The 22,981-nt window shown below is 38.2% G+C and overlaps 1 protein-coding gene across 1 annotated transcript in view; it reads right to left on the reverse strand.

Moving 5' to 3' along the window:
- Nucleotides 1-22,981, reverse strand: part of LOC150077598 (phospholipid-transporting ATPase ABCA1-like) — a gene marked incomplete at its 3' end in the record, with an annotated part of 856,770 nt that overhangs the window by 507,735 nt on the left and 326,054 nt on the right. Inside the window, exon 16 of the mRNA XM_090386943.1 lies at nucleotides 6,426-6,647. Within this exon, the coding sequence (XP_090243069.1) occupies nucleotides 6,426-6,647 (222 nt within the window). The remainder of the gene's footprint in view (nucleotides 1-6,425; nucleotides 6,648-22,981) is intronic.

The following is a 22,981-nucleotide window of genomic DNA, read 5'->3' on the forward strand; positions in this document are numbered from 1 at the left end:
GGATCCCTTCATTCCCCTCACCAATCTTGTTGCCCTTCTCTATACACACTCAAGCAAATCTACATCCCTCGTAAAATGAGGCCTCCAGACCTGTACGCAGTACTCAAGGTGTGGCCTGACCATTGCCTTATACAGAGGGACAATCACCTCCTTTTCCTTGCTAGCAAAATTCCTATATATCATTGACAAAACCCCATGACCTGCCCTGGCAGCCTGTCTGCATAGCTCAGAAAACTTCATATCTGACTGCACAATTACTCCCAGGTCTTTTTCATTTTCTACCATCTTAAGTGTAGTACCACACAGTTGGTACGTTTCTCTGAGGTTACTTCTACCCGTATGCAGTACTTTGCATTTGTCAAGGTTAAACTTCATTTTAACTTTGAATTTTAAATCTACCATTTGTATCCTTTTTTATGGTTATCTTCAACAATTTTTCCTCCACTTTCCTCTCAGTTATTACAAAATTATTTAGCTCACTGCCAGAGTTTAATTCACCTCTGGCACTCTCCTCCCTGAATAACTCTTCATGTGTGAATGTAGATGAAAATACTCTTTTAGTTTGTTAGCCACGTGAGCAGGATCATCAACAGTTGAACCATCAATATCCAATGGACCAATCTGATTCATCCCTTTCCTTCTAGAGTTTACATAGGTAAAGAACTCTTTGCTGTTTTTCTTTGCACCCTTTGCCAAGATTTCTCATAATCTGCCTTTGCTTGTCTAACCTGCTTTGTGACTTCGTTACAGACCAGCTTATATCTATCATAGGCTTCCATGTCACCCATTAATTTATATGCATCCCATGCATTTCACTTCTTTGCCACATGTCTTATTAGTTCATCTGACATCCACTTAGGCCTAAACTTTGAACAGTATTTCTTATTTGGTATGTAAAGCCTAGTAGCTTCCAATATTAATTCTTTCAATGCCTCCCATTTTGAATTTGCGGTTGGTGACATCATCAGTTGCTCCCACCGTATGGAATTTAAATACTGTCTCAGACCACCATAGTCGCCTTTCGAAAGCAAACACTCTTCCCTTCACCCCTGATGGTAGTTACCTCTTTGAGTAAATCCCACTTCAGCACACTGTGATCACTGCCATCTAGTGCTTCTTTTATCTGCAGATTCTTGATGCATGAAGAATCACTACTGATAATCAGATCAAGAGTATTACTCCCTCTAGTTGCCTCTTGAACATGCGATGTAGAAAACAATCATTGAATAAATCCACAAAAGCCTTGCTAGTGTGTGTGTGTGTGTGTGTGTGTGTGTGTGTGTGTGTGTGTGTGTGTGTGTGTGTGTGTGTGTGTGTGTGTGTGTGTGTGTGTGTGAGTGACCAAACCACAAATTCCAGTCAATATCTGGGAAATTAAAATCTCCCATTATAAGACTCTCTGATTTAATGGCCCACTCTATTTCCCTGTACAGGTTTTCATTATACTCTTCAGTCATTAGGCCTATAACACACTCCTACTCTCAATTTTGATCTCCCAGTGCTTACGTCACACCAAACTGACTCGACACTGTACTGTCCAGTGATGTTGATTGGCTATACTTCCTTGGATTTTTTGTGTTTCTTAACTAATAGCATAACCCCTCCTCCCTCCCTATAGACATTGTGCTCCCGAAATTCCAGTTCTGCATTCCTGATATCTGTATTACACTTTTTTTTTTTTTTTTTTTGTCCTCGCTTTTTCCTATTATATATATGAGGTCAGCGGTTTTACTGTTTTGGCATGAAATCTTTTTATGGCCAGATGCCCTTCCTGACGCCAACCCTCACCCTTTATCTGGGCTGGGGATATGCGGTGGTCATTCCCTGACCTTATCCTCCATATTTGTTGGTCATGGGCTCGAACCCCGATCTAATCAGAAAGTGTGTGCTACGCACTGCTGCTCCTGCCCACCTGGCTACGGAGGCGCCCTTATATCTGTATGACACCACGTCTCTGATATCCCAACAATAATTGTCTTTGATGTTTTGACCAACACCTCAAATATTTTTACTAAACTCCTAGCATTGGTGTATACACAAGTATACATGCACCTCTTCCTATTCTTAGCTACCCTAACACAACCCATGTGTTTAGTTGTACTGCTATGACTCCTACCAGTCTCTGAAATACCCTGCATCTTGTTTTCCAGACTGCTGCTCATTCCAACAGAAGCAGTGAAAGAATCACTTTCAACTCTGCCAGTGGCTACTGTTAATCTATTAGTCTGTGTATCCCCCCAAGCTAGCAGTTTCTGACTCACCTAACACTGCCTCGATAGCATCAGCAAATATTCTTGCACCCTTTCTATTTAAGTGTATTTCATCCCTGTAGAAGCAGTCTGTCCTCTTATGTTAGACATAAATCTGTGCCTTTACATAGATTTACCTGTTCTTAAGGGCAAACAACAGGAAGGGGTTCTCTTTTCATAAAGGTAACTACAGTGACTTCTTAATTTACGTGTGGATTAAGTTGCAGAATGTCTCTTTCAATTTAAATTAAAGCATAATGTAAATAATCACTAAAAAATGTGATAATAGGCCGAGGAGAGTATCTCTCGCATCCAGCTAAGTTACACCTACTGGTATATACCATTCATTTTCTTAGGTTGGAAGACTGGGCACTCTAAAAAATGATGAACAAACAAAGAGATTCATTCATCTTTATTGGTTTGGTTTTTTTTTTTTTTGTTTTTGTACCATCGTAAGGAAAAGTATGTTCACTATAACCGAGAGAGAGAGAGAGAGAGAGAGAGAGAGAGAGAGAGAGAGAGAGAGAGAGAGAAATTGGGGTGGAGGATGGCCTTAGGAAGCTTGATGAGAGGTATTGTCATGGTCATATTCCACTGCCTAGGATTCAGACCAGATAGGTGGGGTGGGGGTGTTACGCTAACCCAGGAGGTGGAGAGTTCACATGAGTGCTCCCTTGAGCGGTTGAAAAAGGAATCCTGAGTTGTTGCTTTGCACGTTGCCTCTTTTCATGCAACAACTCATAGTAGCAACCAAGTTCTGGCGTAACTTTACATTGCACTTCAGAGCTTCATTCAAGATCAGGGTCTCATCAGCTAACATATTTAGGCCTTCATCTATAAGACTTAATACTTTCAATATTCCTTTCATGGTTATGCTCCATTCTCCTTTAACCTCTCAGCTTTCACTCGCTGCTGCCTTTTCCCCTTGAATGCAATGCTGCTCCAGTGCAAACAGATCTTCATTTGACAATTTTTGACGATGCGAATCAATTAAATCATTGACATCGGTTGCCTCCACTTCAGTGAACCCTATCTTTTTAGTAAGTTTCACGCATTTGTCTTTAGTTTTTTCAAAATCTTAATCGGTGTCAGAGCCTTTAAAGAAGTCGCTAAGATCTGGACATAACTTATGCCACAAACTTTGAATACAGTTATGTGGAACTTCACGCCATGCAGCATTAATGAATTTTAAATCATCTTTTACATTGAAGGCTCACCAATATTGCTGCACACTCATCTATCCATGGTCGGTCTTGTCAATTAGATCTACCAGAATGTGCTTTAATTACTGATCCTTAAAAGATTTGATCACATGTTGATCCATAGGCTGCAGTATTGAGGTTGTATTTTCCAGGAAAAATACAATCTAGATATTGGAACAGACATCAACAATACTGGGTGGATGGCTTGGGGCATTATCAAGAATAAGTAAGATGTTGAACGGAATTCCTTCTGCCTTACAATACACTTCCAATTTTGGTTGTAACCGAGATCCAAGATAATTCTGAAAATAACAGCAGTGATCGACCCTTTAGGGCTTGAATACCAGTATACAGCATGTATGACATGTCGTAAACTTTAAGGGCACAAGAGTTTTGATAGTGGTAAATGCACACAGGTTTCAGTTTATGACCCTCCATATTAGCACCAAATAGAAATATTAGCCAATCTTTCGCCACCTGAAAGCCAGGCGCAGTCTTTTCAGCAATGGAAATATAAGTGCGATCAGCATTTTTTTTTTCCAATATAAACCTGTTTCATCCAGGTTGAACATCTGTTTGGGTAATCTGCATAATTTAAACATGGGTAAAGTAAGAAGTCACTGTATAATGGCCATAAAGAGTTTTTAAATTCTTTTAAGTGGAATTGACTAATAACATTACTAACTAAAAATTCTAAATGTGAAGCATTCAGGGAAGTAACTACAGAAGCTATTGTGCTTTTAATACCAACTAAGAGATACTGTTCAAGATTTAGACCTAAATGGATGGCAAATGAGCTGATGAGAATAACGACAAAGAAGAAAATTTTATGGGATAATTAAAATTATCAAGGAACAAAGAAACATACAAGAAGTACAAACTTCTCTGCAATCAAGTAACAAAGGGGTTAGGCAGATTACAAGTCTTTTGCTATGAATGCTAAGAAAAATTGCAAAGAGTTCTTTGTTTATGTTGATAATAGAAAGGAATGAATCCATTGTTCCACTAGATATCAATGGTATAACTATTGATGATTCTGTTCTGTTTGCTAAAAAAGTGAATAAATATTTTGCATTTACAAGTTATATGTTGGTATATTTCTATATGCCCATCCGTAACCATTTTTTCATGCATGAAGGATGGACATTCAGATTTATAACTGGGAGATGTATGATTTTGTGATAACTGAGAGGAAAGTAAAAGAGAAATTGAAGCTAGAAGTAAATGAGATACCGTCTGCTAATGGAATCTATCAAATCGTATTAAAAGAAGCAGAAAAAATGATAAGCCTTTAGCCATAATTATGAGAGCAACTCTGAATTTGGGGAAGAGCACTACAGACCAAAAAATGAACAAAGGTGTGCATTTTTCTCTCCTATTTGCAAAAGAGAGAACAAAGGGTGAAGTGAATAATTACTGACTTGAAAGCTTGACTTCTATTGCAAAAAAATAACAGTGGCTCAAGAAGTAATACAGATAATCTTGGCACTTATAGCACTAATACAGCAATTACAGTAGATTTATTAAAGAGAGATCTTGTCTGCTCAATCTGATTGGCTAATAGCAACAAAGCAACTGGATGCAAAAAATAATTTTGACATCATATACTTAGGTTTCAGAAAAACTTTTTGATACTGTTCCACATGAAAGTGGCAATGTGGCATTATAGGCAGTTACTGCTATCGATAAAACGATAGCTGAGTGACAGAAGGCAGAGAGTGGTTATTGATGGGCACTGCTCTTCTTGGACTAATGTTACTAGTGAAGTTCCTCAGCATTCATTGATGTGTCCTTTATTGTTTTCAATAATTAATAATGATCGTAATGAAGACATATCAAGTTTAATATCAAAGTTTGCAGACGATAAGAAGGTTGGATAATGACAGAAATCTGGGTATAATTTTGCTTCATAACAAACACAAGACCTAGAAAAATTAGCCAGATGGGCTGAGTAGTAGCAACTGAGCTTAAAACTGAAAAATTAAACTATTGCATATGGGGAAGCAGTAATGTCAGAATGGCATAACCAATTGGGTGGTACCACTCTCAAGATAGTAGAGAAAGAAAAGGACATAGGGTTAATTATACAGTATGACATGAAGTTTTATGAGCAATAGACAGGTTGTTAGGACAGCGCATGGGATTCTGCTAATGATATAAAGGAATTTTCCGGGGGGACAAGATGATTGTCCCATTGTGTAAGGCAATGGTTAGGTCACATTTTGCATGTTGCATACAATTCTAAAAGCCTCATTTTAGGAAGGACATCGATCCATTGGAATGGGTGCAAAGAAGAGTAACAAGATTAGTCAGAGTTCAAAAGAGTACTCTTACCATAGAAGACTTCAGTCCTGCAACTGCATGTCTGGAAACTAGCTTCAAGGAGATCTGATTGAAGTGTTTAAGTCCTTAAATGGTTTTAGTATATCGAATGTGGATAGCATCTTAACTCTTGCTTAGACGAAACACACAACGTAAAGTAAGGTAATTGAGGTAAGAGAAGTTTACCTCAATATAATAAGTAGAACACTTCCATATGATACTCTCCAGCAATTAAAACAAAAAAATCGCAAATCTTACATTACAGTAAAAATAATAGTAGACTTTCACGACGGGGATATAAAACTGAAAAACGATGGTTATAGAGCAGATGTGTGAAAATTTGCTCTCAGCCAGAGAGTGACTGATTGTTAGCACAAACTTCCATCTGAGGGTGTGGAGGTGGGTAGTTTGAAAAAATTAAAGGAAGAAGTAGACAAAATATCAGAGTGGATGGACAGATGAGGTGGATAGCAGTTTTTTCTGTATAAAGGGAAGATTTGCTTAGAAATAAGCTTAGGTTGAATAGAAAAAAACAAAACAAAACTATAAGCTGTCATATTATGTCATGTTATAACACTACACAAATATTTAAAAATTATATATTATCTTTGTACATAATTAAAATACTTAAAAATGCAACAAATTTTCTTACCGCTGTTAATTTACTATACAGAGACAACTTTTCTTCCCACAAAAAAAGAAATGGATACGGAATATAAGTAATGAAAAAAATAATTCCACCAGCAGCAGCAGCAACATTAGCACGAGAAAACAAGGTACTGAAGAAAAATGCTTGCATAATTGTGGATGCAGAGTAACATAACAAGAAAACATATATAATTCCTGGATCTGAGTTCTCCATGACATTTCCATACTATTAGCAAAAGGGAAAAAAAACAAAAAATACAGTTAAAACAGCATTTTTAACTTTTTACTTTACAAAAAATTATTACTATCAATTACGATTTAAATTTTGTATACTTGCAAAAGTGCAGGCATAATGTAACTGCAAAAAATATATATATATATTTTACAGAATTTATGTTAAAAAAAGTGAATAAAATTAGACAAAGCATAAAATACTCTGAATAAAAATTACAGCTACAAAGTCAAAAAAATTGACAACCCCAGGACCTTGTGGTGCTGATTTTTGTACTTTTTTTGGTTTACAGAAAACACTTATTTTAACTAAGCATGAATTATCATATAATGTTCATACAGCTTGAAAATATTTAGGGCTGAAGCCTCAACTTACGGGAAATTCACTAAACGTAACAGGTTAGTGCATTAGCATCATATTTGTATGATTACCAAAATTGGCAAAATGGCATTGTTTCCATCATATCTCATATCAATTTTGGTTATTCACAAGATAAAAACATAATGCTAATGCACTAACCTGTTTAGTGAATTTCCTGTAATTTGATGCTTAAGTACTAAATATTTTTAGTCCATATTGTTGTATACCATCTGGTGTCTCTCATAATGTGAAGTTACACTTCATAACTAGGTTGTAGCTATTGCAACACCAGGGTATCTACCCACCCATTGATGAGAGGTCAAATAGCCTTGAAATGATCTAGGTGGTGGTATCCACTGAGAATAAGTAACAAGAGTCTTTTCCACTGGTGAAGAGTTACTTATTCAAGCTAATGCAATAACAGATTGTGAAGTCACAATATGAGATATGATGAAAACGATGCCATTTTGTCAATTTCGGTAATTCACTACATACAAACACGATTTTTTATTTATAACCTGAAAAAAAGTATAAAGTAATGTTCAAAATTATAGAGTGGGGAATTTTATTTCCTAAGCCATGTGTGGTTTTTGTACATATTCTTTATAAGGCATGATGAAGTAGGTAAAAAAATATACTGAAAAATAAAACTGCACAAATAGAGAAAAAAGAGGTAGTGTTGGCTCTGAGAAATGGACCATTTTCAGTTGCGACAGATGACAGTAATCAAAGTGATTCCAAACGACATCCCACTGTGCTTATTTTTTGTAATAAAAAATTTTGCCATATTAAAAGCATATTGCTCACAGTGCCATGGTAAGTGATTCTACAGATAAGATTGGATGTCTTCTGAACAGACTGACACTCCTTCAAAAATTTATGCCTGTTGTAGTAGGCATAAAAACTGAACAACCAAGTATATTAAAAGAAGAGATTATGTACTTGGCAGTAAAAGATTACACTTATTAAATTGTGTGTGATAAGAAGAGCTGGATGCTTCCAGTGAAAGTAGATAAATAATTAACAGACATTTACTACTAAATTTACCACTACATTTATCATGTCATACTGGATGTCATATGAATATGACATCCAATATGACATGATGCCTTGTCTGCTGACGAGGCTAGTGGGAGCCAGACGTGTTCAAAGCTGCTAAGTGGATTTTTTTTATTTATTGATTTTAAATTATTGTTTTTCTAAAACTTTTGATTTAAATTTAGTAGTATAGCATTATTTTGTGATTTTCTGATTAATCTGGTGTATTTATTCTTTACTCGGCCTTGTAACTGCATAAAAGTATCGGTAAGGGTATCAAATCCATGTGTTACAAGTTGCAGCTCCGCTGAACGAGAAGTTTTTTAGCCATATTTAGCAGCTTTATGGACCATTTTTTAAATCAAATTATTTTCTATAAGTAGCTTATAGACCTGTTGCAGGATCGTTAGTTTATTCTGAATTGAGACAGCGAGATTTGGAAGTCAATTAATACTTAAGCGTCCGTAACTTTCCGACTTTGTTATACGATACATTATATTCCGAAGTAGATAGTGTTAGCATAGTATAGTATAATATTGTCAATTAATCAGTAAAATCTATTAAACTTGTTAAACTTCGTTGTCAATTAAATTGTACTTTTAATTTTGTGATTTTTGGGAGATCAAAATTGAGAGTAGGAGTGTGCTATAGGCCTAATGACTCTGATGAGTATAATAAGAAACTGTACAGGGAAATAGATTGGGCCAGTACATCAGAGAGTCTTATAATGGGGGATTTTAATTTCCCAGATATTGACTGGAATTCGTGGGTTGGTAACTCACACACTAGCAAGGCTTTTGTGGATTTATTGCATGATTGTTTTCTACATCAGCATGCTCGGGAGGCAACTAGAGGGAGTAATACTCTTGATTTGATTATCAGTAGTGATTCTTCATGCATTAAGAATCTGCAGATAAATGAACCACTAGGTGGCAGTGATCACAGTGTGCTGAAGTGGGATTTACTCAAAGAGGTAACTACCATTAGGGGTAAAGGGAAGGGTTATTGCTTTCATAACGGCGACTACGATGGTCTGAGACAGTATTTAAATTCTATAGTACAGTGGGACCAACTGAAGATGTTACAAACAGCAAATTCAAAATGAGAAGCATTCAAAGAACTTATCTTGGAAGCTACTAGGCTTTCATACCAACTCAGAAATATTGTTCAAGGTTTAGGTCTAAATGGATGTCAGATGAACTAATGAGACATATGACAGAGAAGAAAAATGCATGGGATACATAAAAATTAACATGTGACACAGAAGCCTATGATAGTTACAAGTTGATCTGTAACCAAGTTACAAAGAAGGTTAGGCAGGCAAAGGCAGATTACTAGAAATCTTTGGCAAGGGATGCAAAGAAAAACAGAAAAGAGTTCTTTACTTATGTAAACTCTAGAAGGAAGGGAATGAATCAGATTGGTCCACTTCCTATCGATGGTTCAAATGTTGATGATCCTGCTCAGGTAGCTAACAAACTAAAATATTTTGCATCGACATTCACACATGAGGAGTTATTCAGCGAGGGGAATGCCAGAGGTGTATTCAACTCTGGCAGTAAGCTAGAGAATCTTGCAATAACTGAGAGTAAAGTGGAGGAGAAATTGTTCAAGAAAGGCACCTGGGGTGGGTGGGATCTATCCAGTTATATTAAAGGAGGTAGCAAAGGAAGTAAGCAAACCCTTAGCCATAATTATGAGAGCTTTCTTGGACTCAGGGGAGGTACTCACGGACTGGAGTTGTGCAAATGTGACTCCAATTCACAAAGGAGGATCAAAGGCTGACAGAAGTAATTATAGACCTGTGAGTTTAACTTCTGTTCCAGAAATATTAATGGAGACACTGGTTAAAGAAGCACTGCAGGATCATCTAGACAAGACTTCAGTTATAGCTCGGAGACAGCATGGTTTTGTTAAGGTGAAGTCTTGCCTGACCAATTTGATTGGATACCATGATGCAGTCACAAAAGAACTGTATGCAGGGAATAACTTTGATATTATATACTTGGATCTTAGAAAGGCTTTGGACACTGTTGCACATGGAAGACTGCTGCACAAATTGGAGCAGTGTGGCATTGGAGGCAAATTGCTGCTATGGATAAAGGGATGGTTGAGGGGGAGAAGACAGAGACTGGTAATCAATGGACACTGCTCATCATGGACTAATGTTATTAGTGGAGTCCCTCAGGGTTCAGTGTTGGGTCCATTATTGTTTTCAGTATTTATAAATGATATTGATGATGGTATATCAAGCTTAATGTTAAAGTTTGCAGATGATAGAAAGGTTGGCAGGGTTCTCAAGGACACTACTGACACTATGCTGCTGCAACAGTATCTAGAAAGGTTGAGCAGATGGGCTGAGAGGTGGCAAATGAAGTTTAACATTGACAAGTGTAAAGTACTACATATGGGAAACAGTAATCCCAGAGCAAGGTATCAACTCTGTCGTACTACACTGACAGTGGTAGAGAATGAAAAGGACGTGGGGGTAATTGTGCAGGCAGATATAAAGTTCTCTGAACAGTGCAGACAGGCTGCAAGAGTAGCTCATGGTGTCTTGTCAATGATATACAGGAATTTTTCTAGCAGGGATAAGGAGGTGATTATTCCTTTGTATAACGTAATGGTCAGGCCACACCTTGAGTACTATATGCAGGTCTGGAGGCCTCATTTCAAGAAGGATGTAGAGCTGCTGGAACGAGTACAGAGAAGGGCAACAAGATTAGCGAATGGAACAAAGGGGTACTCTTATGAAGAAAGGCTTAAGTTTTGCAAATTACAGTGTCTGGAGACTAGGCGCCAGTGAGGTGATCTGATAGAGGTGTATAAAGCTTTGAATGGTTTGAGCATGCTCAATGCTGATGGGATTCTTCCTCTTGCACAGAATAATCACCTGAGAGGGCATAAATTCAAATTGAGGAAAGACTGATGTAGGATAGACGTGAGGAAATTTGCTTTTAGTCAGAGGGTAGTTGGTTGGTGGAACAGACTTCTATCCCTTGTCGTGGAAGTTGATAGCCTAAATAAATTTAAGGCTCAGCTGGACAGGTATTTTAACCGAAGGAAGAAATGAAGTGGAAGTGGGTTTTTTTTTTTTTGGTTGATGCTGCATAAGCTTGCTTTCTTGCATCATATGCCTCTTCTAATGCTAATGCTAAAGATAAATGTAGTTGTAAGGCCTAAATGGATGTCATATTCGTATGACATGCATTTAGGCCTAAATCTTGAAGAGCATTTCTTAGTTGGTATGAAAAGCCTAGCAGCCTCCAAGATTAATTCTCTGAATGCTTTCCATTTAGAATTTGCTAGGTAATATCATCAATTGGTCCCACAGTATAGAATTTAAAAACTGTCCGAAACCACGGTAGTTACCTTTACTAAAGCAAAACCCCTTCCCTTAACCCTTGATGGTAATTACATATTTAATAAATCACACATCAATACACTGTGATCACTGCGATCTACTGGTTCCTTTATCTGCAAATTCTTAATGCATGAACAATCACTGCTGATGATCAGAGTGTTACTCCTTCTGGTTTCCTCTGGAACGTACTACTGTAGGAAATAATCATCCAATAAATCCTCAAAAGTTTTGCTAGTATGCAAGTGACCAACTCACAAGTTCCAGTCAATATCTGGTAAGTTTAATTCCCTCATTATAAGACCTTATTTATAGGACCACTCTTTCTCTGTATAGTTGTTCATTGTACTCATCAGAGTCATTAGGCCTATAACACACCCTAACCTTATTTTTGCTTTCCCAGTGCTTATGCCACACCAATCTGACTCAGCATTGTGCTGTCCACCAATGTCATATGTCACTTGGTGAAGACAGACTTCTGTAGCTGCCGCAAGCCAATAAGTTTTCATTGAATTTTTTTTTATAGTATGTACCAGAGCTGTAATGCTCAATATGTTCTAAGTTATCAATATTTGTAAAATAATTACAGAAGTTTACCCCAATATAATACGTAGAACACTTCCGTATGATACTCTCCAGCAATTAAAACGAAAAAAAAATCACAAATCTTACGTTACAGTAAAAATAAAAAATAATTAAAACTCAATTGAACACAATTAAAAATTAAAAAACAAATGAACACAATTAGAAATCAAATGAACACAATTAATTAAATTAATTATGTTCATTTGTTTTTTAATTTTTTAATTGTGTTCAATTGAGTTTTAATTATTTTTTATTTTTATTGTAATGTAAGATTTGTGATTTTTTTGTTTTAATGGCTGGAGAGTATTATATTATATTGAGGTAAACTTCTCTTATTATTTTACAAATATTGAATTTTTTTGTATCTTGATTAGCTAGCATATTAATTTCTTTTACAAATAGATAAAATAGGCTTAGTGGCATTCGTTAGCTTATTTTTTTAAATTTAGCTAGTGATTTTGTAAGTTACAACTCGCTACTCCTACTGCTATCTTAGCAGTGTTTTTGATGGGAATATCATAGTGTAACAGAAGAACAGTAAGGTTTAAATTGTAATATATAGGTATTTTGAAGGGTTAAATCACTTTTTGGGCATATATCTGTTGTATTTTTTGAATAGTTAACGTATTAATTTGTGTTTTACAAACAGATTAAATAGGCTTAGTAGCGTTCGTTAGCATATTTTTTTAAATTTAGCTAGTGACTTTGAAAGGTACAACTCGCTACTCTCACTACTATCATATTGGTGTTTTGGCTGGAATATCTTAGGGTAATCAGTAGCCTAGAAGAATAGTAGGGTTTTAATTGTAATATATAAGTATTCCCCTTGGCAACATGTCCTGTTCCAGAAAGTAGTAGTAGTAGTCGCAAGTGATGCAAGAAAGCAAGTGTATGAGCTTATGCAGCATCAGCCAAAAAAAAAAAAATCACACCATTCCCTCCAAATGCCTGTCCAGTTCCTCCTTAAATTTATTCAACCTATCAACTTCCACAATGACAGCATTAGCATTAGTAGAGGCATATGATGCAAGAAAGCAAGCTTATGCAGCATCAGCCAAAAAAAAAAAAAAAAAACCCCTTCCATTTCACCCCTCCGTTCTTTCGAAATACCTGTCCAGCTGAGCCTTAAATTTATTTAGGCTATCAACTTCCACAACAAGAGATGGAAGTCTGTTCCACCAACCAACTACCCGCTGGCTAAAGGCAAATTTCCGCACATCTATCCTACATGTGTCTTTCCTCAATCTGAATTTATGCCCTCTCAGGTGATTATTCTGAGCAAGAGGCAGCATCCCATCAGCATTGAGCATGCTCAAACCATTCAAGGCTTTGTACACCTCAATCAGATCACCACGCCGGTGACTAGTCTCCAGACACTGTAATTTGCAAAACTTAAGCCTTTCTTTGTAAGAGCAACCCTTCGTTCCGTTCACTAACCTTGTTGCCCTTCTCTGTACTCGTTCCAGCAGCTCTACATCCTTCTTGGAATGAGGCCTCCAGACCTGTATACAGTACTCAAGGTGCGGCCTGACCATTGCCTTATACAAGGGAATAATCACCTCCCTATCCCTGCTAGAAAAATTTCTGTATATCATTGATAAGACACCATGAGCTACTCTTGCAGCCCGTCTGCACTGCACAGAGAACTTCATATCTGCCTGCACAATTACCTCCAGGTCCTTTTCATTCTCTACCACTGTCAGTGTAGTACCACAGAGTTGATACGTTGCTCTGGGGTTGCTGCTTCCCATATGTAGTACTTTACATTTGTCAATGTTAAACTTCATTTGCCACCTCTCAGCCCATCTGCTGAACCTTTCCAGATCCTGTTGCAGCAGCATAGCGTCAGTAGCATCCTTAACAACCCTGCCCACCTTTGTATCGTCTGCAAAATTGGACATTAAGCTTGATATACCATCATCAATATTATTTATAAATGCAGAAAACAACAATGGACCCAACACTGAACCGTGAGGGACTCCACTAATAACATTAGTCCATGATGAGCAGTGTCCATTAATTACCACTCTCTATCTTCTGCCACTCAACCATCCCTTTATCCATAGCAACAATTTGCCACCAATGACAACACTGCTCCAATTTGTGCAGCAGCCTTCCATGTGCAGCAGTATCAAAAGCCTTTCTAAGATCCAAATTTATAATATCAAAGTTATTCCCTGCATCCAATTCTTTTGTAACTACATCATAGTATCCAATCAAATTGGTCAGGCAAGACCTTCCCTTAACAAAACCATGCTCTGTCTGAGCTATAACTGAATTCTTGTCAAGACGATCCTGCAGTGCTTCTTTAACAAGTGCTTCCGTTAATTTTCCTGGAACAGAAGTTAAACTCACAGGTCTATAATTACTTGTGTCAGCCTTTGATCCTCCTTTGTGAATTGGGGTTACATGTGCACATCTCCAGTCTGTGGGTACCTCCCCTGAGTCCAAGGAAGCTCTCATAATTATGGCGAACGGATTGGTTACTTCCTTTGCTGCCTCCTTTAATATAACTGGATAGATCCCATCCACCCCGGGTGCCTTTCTTGTGTTTATCTTCACAATTTCTCCTCCACTTTACTCTCAATTATTACAAGATCATCTAGCTCACTGCCAGTGTTTACTTCATCAATGTCATTCCCCTTCCTGAATAACTCCTCATGTGTGAATGTAGATGCAAAATATTGATTTAGTTTGTTAGCTACCTGAGCAGGATCATGAACAGTTGAACCATCGATATCAAGTGGACCAATCTGATTCATCCCCTTCCTTCTAGAGTTTACATAAGTAAAGAACTCCTTGCTGTTTTTCTTTGCATCCCTTGCCAAAGAGTTCTCGTAATCTGCCTTCGCCTGCCTAACCTCCTTTGTAACTTGGTTACAGATCAACTTATATCTATGATAGGCTTCTGTTCACATGTTAATTTATATGTATCCCATACATTTTTCTTCTCTGCCATATATTTCATTGGTTCATCTGACATCCATTTAGGCCTGAACCTTGAACAATATTTCTTAGTTGGTATGTAAAGCCTAGTAGCTTCCAAGATAAGTTCTTTGAATGCTTCCCATTTAGAATTTGCTGTTGGTAACATCATCAGTTGGTCCCACTGTATAGAATTTAAATACTGTCTGAGACTATCGTAGTCGCCTTTACGAAAGCAATAACTCTTCCCTTTACCACTGATGGTAGTTACCTCCTTGAGCAAATCCCACTTCAGCACACTGTGATCACTGCCACCTAGTGGTTCCTGTATCTGCAGATTCTTAATGCATGAAGAATCACTACTGATAATCAAATCAAGAGTATTGCTCCCTTCAGTTGCCTCCCGAACATACTGATGTAGAAAACAATCATCCAATATATCCACAAAAACCTTGCTAGTGTGTGAGTGACCAACCCACAAATTCCAGTCAATGTCTGGGAAATTAAAATTTCCCCATTATAAGACTCTCTGATTTACTGGCCCACTCTATTTCCCTGTACAGTTTCTTATTATACTCATCAGAGTCATTAGGCCTATAGCACACTGCTACTCTCAATTTTGATCTCCCAATGCTTATGTCACACCAAACTGACTCGACACTGCACTGTCCAGCGATGTCGACTGGCTTCACTTCCTTGGATTTTATGTGTTTCTTAACTAATAGCATAACCCCTCCTCCCTTCCTATCCTGTCTATAATTTCTGTAGACGTTGTACTCCCCAAATTCCAGTTCTGCATTCCTTATATCTGTGTGACACCACGTCTCTGATATCCCAACAATATCTGCCTTTGATGCTTTCAGCAACACGTCAAATTCATCAATGATGGAACACAGATAGAAGTTTGTTCCTGGTGTTAGGTCCACTATTGTTTTGTATATTTATCAATGATATTGATGAAGGTATATCAGGCTTAATGTCGAAGTTTGCAGATGATACAAAGGTTGGCAGGGTTGTTAATGACAGTAATGGCAGTCTGCTACTGCAACAGGATCTAGATAATTTGGGCAGATGGGCTAAGAAGTGGCAACTGAAGTTTAACCTTGACAAATGCAAAGTACTGCATATGGGTAGAAATAACCCCAGAGAAATGTACCAACTGTGTGGTACTACACGTAAGGTGGTAGAAAATGAAAAAGACCTGGGAGTAATTGTGCAGTCAGATATGAAGTTCTCTGAGCAATGCAGACAGGTTGCCAGGGCAGGTCATGGGGTTTTGTCAATGATATATAGGAATTTTGCTAGCAGGGAAAAGGAGGTGATTATCCCTCTGTATAAGGCAATATTCAGGCCACGCCTTGAGTACTGCGTACAGGTCTGGAGACCTCATTTCAGGAAGGATGTAGATTTACTTGAGCGGGTACAGAGAAGGGCAACAAGATTGGTGAGGGGAATGAAGGGATCCTCTTACCAAGAGAGGCTTAAGTTCTGCAAATTGCAGTGGCTGGAGACTAGGCACCTGTGCGGTGATCTGATTGAGGTATATAAGGCCTTGAATGGATTGAGCACGCTGAATTCTGATGGGATCCTTCCACTTGTTCAGATTACGAACCTAAGGGGGCATAAATTCAAATTAAGAAAAGACAGATGTAGAATAGATGTGCGGAAATTTGCCTTTAGCCAGCGGGTGGTTAATTGCTGGAACAAACTTCCATCTGTCGTTGTGGAAGTTGATAGGTTGAATAAATTTAAGGAGGAACTGGCCAGGCATTTGGAGGGAATGGTGTGATTTTTTTTTTTTTGGCTGATGCTGCATAAACTCATACATTTGCTTTCTTGCATCACATGCCACTACTACTACTACTAATTAACCACCCTCTGGCTAAAGGCAAATTTCCACACATCTATTCTACATCTGTCTTTTCTTAATTTGAATTTATGCCCCCTTAGGTTCGTAATCTGAACAGGTGGAAGAATCCCATCAGAATTCAGCGTGCTCAACCCATTCAAGGCCTTATACACCTCAATCAGATCACCGCGCAGGTGCCTAGTTTCCAGCCACTGCAATTTGCAGAACTTTAGACTCTCTTGGTAAGAGGATCCCTTCATTCCCCTCACCAATCTTGTTGCCCTTCTCTGTACATCCTTCCTAAAATGAGGTCTCCAGACCTGTACGCAGTACTCAAGGTGTGGCCTGACCATTGCCTCATACAGACGGACAATCACCTCCTTTTCCATGCTAGCAAAATTCCTATATATCATTGACAAAACCCCATGACCTGCTCTGGCAGCCTGTCTGCATTGCTCAGAAAACTTCATATCTGACTGCACAATTACTCCCAGGTCTTTTTCATTTTCAATCACCGTAAGTGTAGTACCACACAGTTGGTACTTTTCTCGGGGTTACTTCTACCCATATGCAGTACGTTGCATTTGTCAAGGTTAAACTTCAGTTGCCACATCTTAGCCCATCTGCCCAAATTATCTAGATCCTGTTGGAATAGCACACTGCCATTACTGTCATTAACAACCCTGCCAACCTTTGTATCATCTGCAAACTTCGACATTAAGCCTGATATACCTTCATCAATATCATTGATAAATATACAAAACAACAGTGGACCCAACACCGAACCCTGTGGGACTCCACTAATAACATTAGTCCACGAAGAGCAGCACCCATTAATTACCACTCTGTCTTCTCCCACTTAACCATCCTTTTATCCATTGTAGCAACTTACCCTTAATACCATTCTGCTCCAATTTGTACAATAGTCTTCCATGCGCAACAGTGTCAAAAGCTTTTCTGAAATCCAAATAGATGATATCAAAATTATTTTTTGCACCTAGTTCCTTTGTAACCACATCATAATAACCATTCAAATTTGTCAGACAAGACTTTACCTTAACAAACCCATGATGTCTGAATTATTGCTGCTGTCTTGTCTAGATGATCCTGCAATGCATCTTTAAACAGTGACTCCATTATTTTACCCGGAACAGAAGTTAAACTAACTGGTCTGTAATTACTCATGTCACTCTTCGATCCCCCTTTGTGAATTGGGGATACATTTGCACATCTCCAGTCCGTGGGAACCTCCTCTGAGTCCAAGGATGCTCTCATAATTATGGTTAAGGGTTTGCTTAGTTGCTTTGCTGCCTCCTTTAATATAACTGGATAGATCCCATCCACCCCAGGTGCTTTTCTTATGTTTAACTTCAACAATTTCTCCTCCACTTTGCTCTCAGTTATTAAAAAATCATTAAGTACCCTGCTACAATTTGATAACCTTCTGCCATTTTCAAACCCTAATAATTTCTCATGTGTGAATGTAGATGCAAAATACTCATTCAGTTTGTTTGCTATCTGAGCAGGATCATCAACAGTCGAACCATTGATGTCAAGTGGACCAAAGAAAGGGCTGCAAACATTTCACAATTTGTGTATTTCTTTAGGCTGTGATGCATTGGAGAATCGCCACCCTTCGGTTCTCCGCCGAGAAAAGTATTTTGAAGGTTTTAATCACTTTTTGGGCATACATCTTTTGTGTTTAGCTAAGGATATAACTAATTTAGTATTGTGATCATTATGGTATAGCGTAACTTCACAATGTATATCTTAGGTATAATGTAAAACTATATTGTTTTGTTTTTGTTATTTGGTTTTTAGGAGCATTAGCAACTGAGGCCATATTGCTCTGGGAATATGCGGTGGTCACGAGCTCCAACCACGGTCTAATCAAGAAGCGCATGCTACGCACTGCTGCTCCTGTCCACCTGGCTATGGAGGTGCCGTAAAACTATATAGCGGAAGACGTATTACCATATTAGCTTAGTATAGCATTGTATAGTCAAGTATAGCACAGTAAATTAATCAATTAAATTTATTAACCTTATTAATTTTCATTGTTCATTAATTAAATTGCATTTAAAGGGATATCATGCTCTAGATGCTGGTTTGTTTGTTTAGGGATTTATTAGGTGCATCAGCATCTGTGACCATAGTGTACCACATGCCCAAGACTAGAGTAGCAAAGCAACATGCACAAAGTAGCGGGAATGCTGTGGTTCGGTGGAGAACCGAAGGGGGGGGGATTCTCCAACACAGCACAACCTAAAGAAAAGTGCAAATTGTGAAATGTTTGCAGCTCTTTCTGGAACAGGACATGATGTTTCCAAGGGGGGGGGGGGGATGTCTTTGTGAGTGCTCAATGTAAGTGAAGAAGCTAGGCAGTATTGTTATGGGCCTTTATGAGAGCTTGAATGACAGGGTAGATGCCCTCAAAGAACTTAAATTGGGGAACCCATCAAGCTCTCAGCGGCCCACATCAATTCCAGAGTGTGCACTTGATCATCAGGCAACACAGCGGCAACCTTCAGGGCATAATGCGCTAGTTCCACAGAAGCTAGTTATTGTTGGTGACTGTTGTCAGGGAGACAGGAAATATATTGTGCAAAAAGGATAGGTGGCGTAGGACCAGGTTATGTCTGCCAGGGGCAAAAGTTGACGTTGTAGAGCAGATATCATATCTCTAAATAGGCCTAGAAGGCTGGGACAATTCATGTTGATGATTAAACTTCACACCAGCCGGTAGATAAGTAAAGTTTCAATACTGTAACTAAAAACACTTTATTTATAATAAAATAAATATAAAATAGATATATTTTACAATAAAAATAAATAACACTGATAAAATATACTAAAAACCTGGAAATTAAAAGCGATAAAATTTCGCTGTAATTTTCAGAGGCAGCAGTCTCCTTCCTCAACAGCATATGTCTACTGTGCGGCACATCCTTAAATAGCAGATCCACGTCACACGGTTCCATGGTTGGAATTTTCCATTTTTGCACCGGAACCGTAAATGGCTTGGGAGCCCACTGGCTGAAACCGTTCATCACATCCAAGAATGACGGTTTCCAGGAGGGGATGTAGACATGCACCCCTATCAATAGTATTGCTAGCTGCCCCAATATGTAAGCTCTCAAGCCATTTATGGTCCCAGAACCCCTGTGCATGATCTGTGATGACAGCATCCTCCAGGGAAATTTGGTGTTGTTTCTCCCAGAAATGTTCTGCCACAGCAGACTTCCCATAATTTGCAGACTTTATTGCGTTTTCATGCTCCTCCATTTGCTTTCATAAAGGCAACTATGGAAGTCTGAAACAATATTTAAATTCTATATGGTGATGTTACCAACAGCAAATTCAAAATGGCAACCATTCAAAGAATTAATCTTGGAGGGTACTAGGCTTTTATTATTATTATTATTAGCTATATGGTACAAGGCAGCCTCAGGTTTATGTTGCCCCAGTCAAAAAAAAAAAAAAAAAATTCTGAATTACCCTGAGAGAGAGACAGAGAGAGAGAGAGAACAAGAGTCAGAGCAAGAATAAGGAAATCACCAAGAAAGAGAAGAATGATAATATCCAGTGCCAAGCCCATACTCGCCAGATTTTCATAACAACTAAGAAATACTGTTCAAGGTGTAGGCTTAAACAGATATCAGATGAATTAATGTGGCTTTTGGCAGAGAAGAAAAATTCATTGGATGCATATAAGTTATCAGGCTACATAGAAGCCTATGGCAGATACTAGTCTGTAATGAAGTTAAAACGAGGTTAATCAGGTGAAGGCAGATTACGAGAAATCTTTTGCAAAGGATGCAAAGAAAAACAGCAAAGACTTCTTTATTTATATAAACTCTAAAAGGACGGGGATGAATCACATTGGTCCACTTGATATCAATGGTTTGACTGTAGATGATCATTCTCAGATAGCTGCCAAAATAAAAGAGTATTTTGCATCTACATTCACACATGAGGAGTTATTCAAGGAGGAGAGGGCCAGATGTTTATCAACCCCTAACAGGGAGCTAAGTGATTCTGTAATAACTGAGAGCAAGTGGAGGAGAAATTGTTGAAGTTAAACGTAAGGAAGGCACCTGAAGTGGATGAGATCTATCCAGTTATATTATATTACAAGTTACTTGGTAATAACTGAGAGCAAGTGGAGGAGAAATTGTTGAAGTTAAACGTAAGGAAGGCACCTGAAGTGGATGAGATCTATCCAGTTATATTAAAGGAGGCAGAAAAGGAAGTAAGCAAATTCTTAGCCATAATTATGAAAGCTTCCTTGAACTCATGGGAGTTCCCTATGGACTGGAAATGTGCAAATGTGTCCCCAATTCACAAAAGGGTGACATGGGTAATTACAGACCTGTTAGTCTAACTTCTGTTCTAGGGAAAATAATGGAGTCAATGGTTAAGGAAGTGATGCAGGATCATCTATACAAGACTGCAGTTATAGTTCAAACACAGCACTGGTTTGTTTAGGAGAAGTCTTGTCTGACAAATTTGATTGGATACTATGATGTGGTCACAAAGGAAATGGATGCAAGAATAATTTTGCTATTATATACTTGGACTTTAGGAAAGCTTTTGATACTGTGCTATATAGAAGACTACTGTACAAATTGGAGCAGTAAGGGCAAGTTGCTACAATGGATAAAAGGATGGTTGAGTGGGAGAAGACAAAGAGTGGTTATCAATGGACACTGCTCTTAGTGGAGTCCCCCAGGGTTTGGTGTTGAGCCCATTTTTGTTTTCGGTATTTATCAATGATGTTGATGAAGGTATATCAGGGTTAATGTCTAAGTCTGCAGATGTTACAAAGGTTGACAGGGTTGTTAATGACAGTAATGATAGTATACTGCTGATCGGGCTAGCCAGGTGGGTAAAGTGCCTGCCTGGCAACCCAAAGGTCGCAGGTTCGAATCCCGCCTAGGGCTTGGATCACAGTAAAATGCAAAACCCTTGGGAGGTGCATTATAGCCACAGAAGCTGATGCGCCAACAAATAACAAAAAAAAAAAAAGTTAGTATGCTACTGCAACAGGATCTGGAAAAGTTGAGCAGATGGGGCTGAGGGGTGGCAACTGAAGATTAACATTGACAAATGTAAAGTATTGCATATGGGTAGTAGTAATGTATCAACTGGGTGGTACTACATTCAGGGTAGTGGAGGATGAAAAGGACCTGGGGTAATTGTGCAGCCAGATATTAAGTTTTCTGAGCAGTGCAAAAAGGCTGCAAGAGTAGCTTATGGTGTCTTGTCAATGATATACAGGAATTTTTCTAGCAGGGATAACAGGGGTGATTGTTCCCTTGTATTAGACAATGGTCAGCCCACACCTTGAGTACTGTATACAGGTCTGGAGGCCTCATTTTTGTAAAGATGTGGAGCTGCTGGAACGAGTATGGAGAAGGGCAATGAGATTGGTCAGTGGAACAAAAGGTTGATGTTACCAAGAAAGGCTTAATTTCTGCAAATTGCAGCTTCTGGAGATTAGGCACCTGTGAGGTGATCTAATTGGGGTATATACGGCCTTGAATAGATTGAGCACACTGAATTTTGATGGGATCCTTCCACTTGTTCAGATTACTCACCTGAGGAGGCATAAATTCAAACTGAGGAAAGACAATTGTAGAATAGATGTGTGGAAATTCACCTTTAGCCAGCAGGTGGTTGATAGTTGGAACAAACTTCCACCTGTTGTAGTGGAAGTCAGCAACTTAAATAAGTTCAAAGCAGAAAAATTGGTGCTTTTTTTTTTAGATTTTTTATTTTATTTATTATTTTTTTTTTTTTTTGGCTGATGTTATATAAGCTTTCTTGCATCACATGCCCTAAAAATGCTACTGTCAACTGGATGCATTTTTTTAGATTTTATATTTTTCTTAACTAACAGGATAATCCCTCCTCCCTTCCTATCCTGTTTGTACACACTGTATTCCCTAAATTCCAATTTTTAATTACTTATATCTGTGTGACACTATGTCTCTTATATCCCAATAATATCCACCTTTGCTTGCTGTCTTGACCAGCACTTCACATTCATCAAAATTATTTACTATACTCCTGGTATTGGTGTACATGGAAGTATAGATGTGCCTGTTCTTATTCTTAGTTACCTTAACACAGCCTATGTGTTAAGGTAACTAAGAATAAGAACAGGTGTCTTAACACAGCCCAGGTATTTACTTGTTCCGCGATGAT

Source organism: Mastigoproctus giganteus, chromosome 12 (genome assembly GCF_048544385.1).
Source record: "Mastigoproctus giganteus isolate SK-2022 chromosome 12, ASM4854438v1, whole genome shotgun sequence".
In the NCBI taxonomy this organism is placed as follows: Eukaryota; Metazoa; Arthropoda; class Arachnida; order Uropygi; family Thelyphonidae; genus Mastigoproctus; species Mastigoproctus giganteus.